General features: G+C 39.7%; 1 protein-coding gene across 1 annotated transcript in view; it reads right to left on the reverse strand.

Moving 5' to 3' along the window:
- Rassf (Ras association family member) overlaps nucleotides 1-6245 on the reverse strand; it is a 138298-nt gene extending 132053 nt beyond the window's left edge. The window contains exon 1 of the mRNA XM_067127564.1: nucleotides 6098-6245. Coding sequence (XP_066983665.1) covers nucleotides 6098-6137 — 40 coding nt within the window. The 5' untranslated portion in view covers nucleotides 6138-6245. The remainder of the gene's footprint in view (nucleotides 1-6097) is intronic.
- Nucleotides 6246-8315: the final 2070 nt, after the last annotated feature.

The raw sequence follows: 8315 nt of genomic DNA on the forward strand, positions 1-8315 counted from the left end.
ACTCAATATTCACAGCACTATCACTTCTCACTGCACTGTCAACACTTACATTTTTTTTTTATTAGATTTAATAGCTGACCCCATTTCCATAATGGTACTAGATAATACAGTAAATTTCTGATCAAACTTAGATTCAAGGCTGGCAATGGCACTAAGAGCGGAATCATGGAAACCTGGAACAGGGGCAGATGGTAAAGTTGGAGTAGTTAGGATAGGAGGAGGAGGAAGAACTGGAGGAGTGATAGTTCTGTCATCCCCTACATTTTCCAAAGGTATGGACTCTGCATTAGCCCTACTTTCAGCCCTAATGGCTGCTTTCCTCCTCTTATCCCTTTCTAATTTGTCTAGACAAGATTTCAATGTTTTCCATTTCTTATCCTCCCAATCCTGACACTCTATGCAAGTATTATCCTTACTACAGTCTTGCCCCCTACATTTAGTGCATTTTGTATGAGAATCGTATGAAAGCTTAGTTAGCCTAGTTCCACAACCCTCAGAACAAAAGCGAATACTAGATGAACTGGAATCCGACATCGTTAATTAAATAAACTAAAGTTAACTCGAACAACAATTCAACAATAGCAGCAAGCCACAAAGCAACAAATTCTGATTACTTCACCAAATTCAATGCAAAACAAAGCGGAAAGGCAAAGAAGTAGCTGCGTGAAAACTTCCAATGTTAACCGGAAGCTGGCAGAAAACAAATTGAGCTGTCCGCTGGTTTGTTTCCTTGAGTCCCGGATGGTGGCGGGACGATTGTCACTTACACACTAACAATAAGAGCGCTACCACACAAATTTTGAATTTCTAAGCTGCCGTAGGTTAGGGAACCAATAGCTATGTAATTACTTGGTAAGTTTCTTATATAAAAAGTAAAATTTCTATCAGTGTCACCTAATACTCTTTAATACAAACGAAAACCCACATGACTAGCATTCACTTGGTTAGCAATCACCATCCACTTTTACTAGATTTCTGGTAAAATTTGTGTTACTTGCATCACACTGTTCACCACAATTAAAAATAGCTTCACTGCATTAAGGTTTCAGTATTTTTCAAGGACCCTAACCTTAGCTTTACCCTCAAGACCATTATCTAATGCTTATTAAAATTCTGGAGACAAACATGCTGGATAGGGGCAAAATTATGAACATAGCTGACCATCTTTTCCTATGATTGTTGTACAGCAACTTAGGGGTAACTCCCAATATCAAGACACAAGGGTCAAAGCTGTGACTTTGGGGTTATGTCCTAGGTGGAGTTGCAGGGTGAGCTCTCCTTGCTGGACTGGAGACCTATACTAATGACAATCTTATCTTTGGCTCTAACAAGTTAGATGAAGCTAGTAACCTTGTTTCATGTACTGAGAGCAGATTTTAATTTCTTGTCTTTGAGTTCTAGATATTTAAATATACTTATTATAGTTTCATCATACCGAATGCAGGAATCCCCTATATTTTTGCACTTCATGAATTAAATCCATTATGGATATACTATATGAGACAGAGCTATTGACTCCAATCATCTTGTCAGAACCAAAGCTGCAAGTGTCATTCAGACAAGTCTCCTGGGATCCCAGCCAGGATTTCTTATCCTACAAATCCAAATAGGACTGCAAACCCCTGGGTTACAAGTTCTGCTCTTTTGTCTTAAAAGTGGGAGGTCTGCTCCTAAGTTGCTATGCAACAGTAAAAGAATATGTCAGCTATGCACATGATTGTGCCAGAGATAGGTGCAGAGTTTTGAGCACTGACAACATTAAGGGCAGGTTACAAGTTGCCTTTTCCAGGGGCAAGCCCCCACTTTTGCCATCTTCGATACCTCATATATGTTGCCGTTTTCTTGGCTTGATCATCAACTGCAAGAGATTGACTTAGATCCATCCAAATGGGGTGTTTGCCTAGGAATGGATTTAAATACACCTATGGCATTAATTCAATCAATCTTGGACTGTGTTCAGAGGCTTCACCCTCCTGCCAAGAAACTCCTGCAGGAGTTTCTCTGCTCTTCTACTCCTGCTTGGTTGCAACAAAGTCTCAGATAAACTGCTTCCCACAAAAATCTGGTTCCAACCAACTGCCAATTTCACTGAGATCTCAGCAACTTTAACTGTAAATGGTAACTGATACTGCCCAAGCCATCCATATAATCTACTAGTCCCATTATCCCAGAAAATTTGGCAGGCCTCAACTAGTAAAAGAATTCACTTATTATTTTTCAGCACAAAAAGGTCATGTTAAGAAAAATCTCATTAAGCAAACTATAAGCAAGGAACACTGAATTTTCCCAACTCTACATGGAAGGTGGAAAAGTTTAACTTGAGATTGTTCCAGGAACCACAAAGGCATCAATTCCCCAAATTGATTTGTCAGGAGTCAAACAATAATTGGGCAGGCTATGAAGTAGGTCACTTACAGACCTACCAGATGACTGCCCCATAGTCTTGCATACCTCCAAATAGAGCAATCATTCTGTAGGGAAGAGACAGTTCTGCTAGCTTAATGTGTCAATGGCTACACTTCATTTCCCTAAGGCAAACCTTGCAACTAAGGTGTCATGTTTTTCCCTCTGCCAACAACAATGTTCACTGTGAAATAACATACAGCTAGTAACTTTGGCCTCCTTCATTCAGCAGATAAGGCACAACTCATCCATCACCTGTGGTGTCCATAGGAATGGAGTGGAATATAAAATTTAGGCCAAAGGCCAAGTGCTGAGACCTATGGGGTCACTAAGCACTGAAAGGGAAGCTGGGGTCACTAAGCACTGAAAGGAAAACAGAGTAAAAAGGTTTTAAAGGTCCAAAAGGAGGAAAGCCTCACAGCTGCACTATGAAGCAATTGTTGGGAAAGGGTGGAAAGTAAGAGAGAAGAAAGAGAATATGAATGTAAGTACAGTCAAAGGAATGAATGGGGTTGCAGCTAGGGGCTGAAGGGATGTTGCAAAGAACCTTGTAATGCCTACAGTGCACTGTGTGAGGTGCACTGACTGGAGGTGTCCATAGGTAACAATAGTTCTCAAGTTGGGTGGCATGAGAGCAGATACTTTGACAACCAGATTAAAGATCCTACCACAAGCTGAGGCTTGCTGAAATTTCCTAGGAGATTGAGACTGGTAGATCATCTGGATATCCAGGCTTTGGGGAGACCAGTTACCATTGGAATGCAGCTGCAGAGATCTCAATGAAACTGGCTGTGGGGAATCCGCTTCTTGCTGGAAGTCGGGATGCAAGTCTTTTTATCAAAACCAAGTGGGAGTTGAAAAGAAAAGCTCCTGCAAAAGGAGGTGACGCCTCTAAACACAGTCCGAGGTTGGATAAATTAATGCCATTGAAGCATTTAGATCCATTCCCAAGTAAACAGCCCTCTCTTCGATGGAACTAAATCAGATTTGTCACAGTTGATGACCAAGCCTATACAATGGCAAATATTAATGAAGTATTGAAGATGATAATAGGGAGCTTGTTTCCAGAAAAGGAAATTGGTAAAAAGTTAAATATCCCTTAGTTTAACCAGACCACTGAGCTGATTAACAGCTCTCCTAGGGCTGGCCCAAAGGATTAGACTCATTTTATGAACCTTCCATAATTGGTCAATACCCAAGGATCTGCACCTATCTGTCTACCTAAAACTGTTGTATGGCATCTCAGAAGATGGATCATTTGACCAAGACGAAAGGGCAAATGCTGTAACTTGGGAGTTGAAGACCTAGTCAGAACTGCAAGGTAAGTTCTCCCAGAAAATTTGTTCATATAACAGTCCTAAAAACACAGAGGTGATGTTATAGTAGTCCTTTTACCAAGACTGCCAAAGGACTGAGAGTAACATGTTACAGGTTTGTGTTGCCTAAGGTCCTTATAGCAACTTTCATAGTTACTTCAACTATCAAAATTTTTCAACTAACCTAACCTAACTTAGGGGTATCAAAACCTTGCATAGCCAGGGGCTTCACCCACCTAGAGTGCCATAAAAGTCAAGAGCATAACACAGTACAAGGATGCATCCTAACCTTACCTAACCTATAGCATCGGGGCCTTCCCTGCCTTGAGGGGCAAACCCCACCCTAGAGCAACACAAATTATAAAAACTTGAATGCAGAAATTCATCTTGATCTAATCTTCCTTACTGTAATGGGGAACCTCCTGTGCCACTCTCAGAGTACACAGTATAATTCCTACCTTGAGCTTGAGGGGTACACACAGCAAACTTAAGCTCCTCTTGTTCTATTCAAAATAACCCCTATAATTAACTTTTTCAGCTAAGATTGTTTTTGTGGAAGAGGGGCATTTTTCATTGGAAGGGATTATCTCACTTGCATATTTAGTGTCCTTTTACATCTTTGTTATGATTGGTTAGGTTATGATTTACCTTTATTTCTCTAGTGTCCGTCGCCCCCCCCACCCCACCCCCAAAACCAAATATACCAGTTTCTCAGTTTGGTCTCCCATTACTGATGAGTATGGGGTGAGGTCAATGTCTTAACTGTGATGAAGCACTTCTGACAAATGAAGTGCTAAATCTGTTCAAGTTACGTAAACATCTAGTCTTTAACAAGCTAATTTTACACTCCTACACAATCGTAGCTTTGAAAGAAAGCCTAATCTTTACTGATTAGCCTATGCAAAGGCTAAAGTTGGGGGTTACAAAGCTCGGTAATACAGCCATTCTATAAAAAAAAAAAGCTTCATAGGATGCCTTCTAGTACCAGCCCCTTGGGAATGAATGCAAATACAAAATGGAAAGGAAGTTCTCACCTGTATGCACTATACTGTATACACCCTTTTGTATACTATTTTGAAAAAATTTTTTTAACAAACGGTAACTCCATACAAAGCTCTTCTGTAGAATTACCAGACAGACATCTGGGAGATCAAAATGTCAGGTAATAATGAGGAATGGTTGCACATACGTTGTACATCCACGCTAGGGGGCACACACGTCGTACATCATGTTAGGGGGGGGCCCAGGGAAGGTTGTGATCCCCACCCAGGTCAGCACATTGCACGATAGGATGCTTTGCTATTAAAATATGACTTTGATCTGCTTTTATGGAGGCCACAACCTATGAAGACAACATGCACTACTCTTCTGCACTTGTACCAAATGCTACACTAAGTGTCTGCACTAGCCTAACCTAAATTCCCTAGCCTTAGCTAGGCTACAGCCTATTAAGACGTGAATACAGAGTTGGGGGTTAAGGTAACTGTAGGTCCAGCAGTCATTTGGGGGCGAGGGTAGAACAGGACCAGGTTCCACAGCTAAAAACAAACCTAACCTTTCCTAGAAAGCCAAGTCTTAACCTAACTAGGCTAGACCTTACCTTCCTAACCTCACTTAGGGCGACATGCCCTGACCTGGCTGAGGGGACTCCGCCCCGCTGGCCCCTCCCAATTAACATTAAACATTGGGAAGGCCTGATCCCCTTGTTCTCCAAACTACTTGACATTTTTGTAGTAAGCATATCAGAGGCAATATAACCTCTCCAGACTTACCTTTACTTAACCTAACCTTGGACACTGAATCCCCCTGGACCCCATAGTTCATTGGAGGGGTGGGGAGAGCTCTCAGCTAGCACGCCGTTGGCCCAGCGTTCAACAACAATGAAGAATTAGTGGAATTTATTTCTGGTGACAACTTCATTTGTCGTCATAATGTGGTTCGGATTCCACAATAAGCTATAGGTCCCGTTGCTAGGTAACCAGTTGGTTCTTAGCCACGTAAAATGTCTAATCCTTGGGGCCAGCCCTCTCTAGGAGAGCTGTTGATCAGCTCAGTGGTCTGGTTAAACTAAGATATACTTAATTTTCCCCCTGGACCCCCAAATTCATGACCCCCTAGCCTACTCTGCATACTACCCCCTATTAGGCTGTCTTTAGCACATTAAACCAATGGTTAAATAGGTAACACCACATCAATTTCTACCCCAAAGAGTTAATGACAAGTCACTCGTTTAATACGCTAGTCTAGCCTGGCCAAACTAGGTTAGGCTAGCCTGAACTAGCCTAAAATTAACAGGATAGCCTGGGCCTCGTAAGTTATCCTGATGAGCAACTAGTTAATAATCTACGTAACAAAAGAGAATATTCGACATTTCTCACCAAAATACACTGGTTTCCCGCATTTCCTACATTGCCACATTGTGGGAAATCTAGGGGTGGTCTAAGCGAAGAGGTCAACCATTCCTAGGTCAAGGCTCGCAGAAAATTAAAGCATAAACATTCAACACCACAATGATTTAGTTACGGCTTGCAATACCGATACTTTCAGAGCATTTTCTACTTTATTATATAGTATGTTTTATATATTATTGCAAATAATAAATAAATACACTATTAAATATTTCATTGTATAATATAAGTCAAAACAAATGTGTAAGTTTTGAATTAATTTAACTTTACACAACACGGAAATCTGAATGAAAACAATTGGTAAAGCATTCAGAAGAGCGAAGGAGGTTGTTTAGGGAGAGGCAATAATTGTGACGTCACTGCGACGTCAATTCACTTAAGTGAAAGACCTTTTATTCCCACATGAATAGTTTTTTTTTAGTGTGTGGGAAGAGTAATGAATAGCGAATAGAAGTCAGAATTGAATATGGAAGCACTTTTAAATGTATATTCAATTACTTTTTAATAAGAGCGTGCAATTCCGGCATAAATGCGCGGACAACCATAAAGATGAACTAGCCATTTTAAATGTCATTTGACGTAGGGGGAATTTTCAGCATATATTATTAATAATAAACAAAGGTATGGCAACTGAATATTTGTAGTTTTTAATGAAAATATGCTCCGCTGAGCACCGGAAGTCGGTATTGCCCAAGATAATAACCCGATAAAAAACAAAGAAATGTAATTACACTGATCATACTGTTATAGAGTCCTCTCTCTCTCTCTCTCTCTCTCTCTCTCTCTCTCTCTCTCTCTCTCTCTCTCTCTCTCTCTCTCATACACTGCACCGGAAGCAACAGAAAAAACGACGGGTCAGGAGCGGTCACAGCAGTAATCCATAGCATGACTCACTTCAATCAATAGTCTCCTCATGGTGTTTAAAGTAAGGATTCCATATTCGCTTGTTAGTTAACAAGGACTGTCCGTTTCTTTTTGATAATCACGGTTAACTGGTCAGTAATTTGATTTGGGAAATAGGGAATTTATCTCCTCAGTTCAAAGACATATATATTATATTGTATTAGATACATTGCAGTACTGATGTACAGTATATGCTGCCAGTATGAATACAGTCTTAAATAACTATTCCCCTTACAAACCGGTATACATACACACACACACACACACACACACACACATATATATATATATATATATATATATATATATATATATATATATATATATATATATATATGTATGTATGTATGTATGTATGTATGTATGTATGTATGTATGTATGTATGAATGTATATACATATACATATAGATGATTAGTGTGGCCCACAGAGTTGTCAAAGGGATTGATAGATCAATAACACCAGCAGAGGAAGAACATTTTTGTGAGGTCAAGAACAAGAGACAGGAGAGGGTAGTTTGATTGATATACCAGAAGCTGACGGGGATATAAATGTGCTTATGAGTGATTTCACGGTTTCTGAAATGGAACCAATAATAAAGAAACTCTGGAGATGGAAAACACCAGGTTATGATGGATGGAATCAATCCAGAGATGATTTTAAATTAAACTGGAATGACACCTCTTGTAGGCTACTGGCTAGACTGTCTTGCAGAATGTGGAATGGGGAATTAAAGCCTGGTGACTGGGAACTTGAGTTCCCAGCCAAGGTACAAAGAAAGGTTGCCGTTCCGAGCGTAATAACTAAAGAGGCGTTGTGCTTAACCAGACTCTAATGAAAATATTCACTTTGCTTATTCACAACATTCTGGAGAGTGATAAAAAAACTGAGAGATAAACAAGCTGGTTTTAGAAAATGCAGGAGTTGCAAGGATCAAATATTGACATTACTGTAATCATATGGAATTTGAAAATTAAAAATCACCTTTTAATGACTTTTGTGAAAAACATGGAGGCATATTTGACTTGAAGAGAAGACTTGAATGTATCGGATATGAGAATCTGTTGTAGAGTTGTTTATGTACCTGAATAATATGGCCTAAAAAAGATGGAAGAATTATGACAACTAATCTCTTAATAAATGAGAAGGATTAGATATCACTATCAGAAGGCAATATAGGATAGAGATATAAGAAAGGATGAAAGTGATGAAATGGTCTCAGGGCTTTATAGATGAAAGAAAAATAGAGGAATTGAGACTGAGTTCAAAATCCAGACGATACCAAT

This window comes from Macrobrachium rosenbergii, chromosome 25, assembly GCF_040412425.1.
Source record: "Macrobrachium rosenbergii isolate ZJJX-2024 chromosome 25, ASM4041242v1, whole genome shotgun sequence".
Taxonomy (NCBI): Eukaryota; Metazoa; Arthropoda; class Malacostraca; order Decapoda; family Palaemonidae; genus Macrobrachium; species Macrobrachium rosenbergii.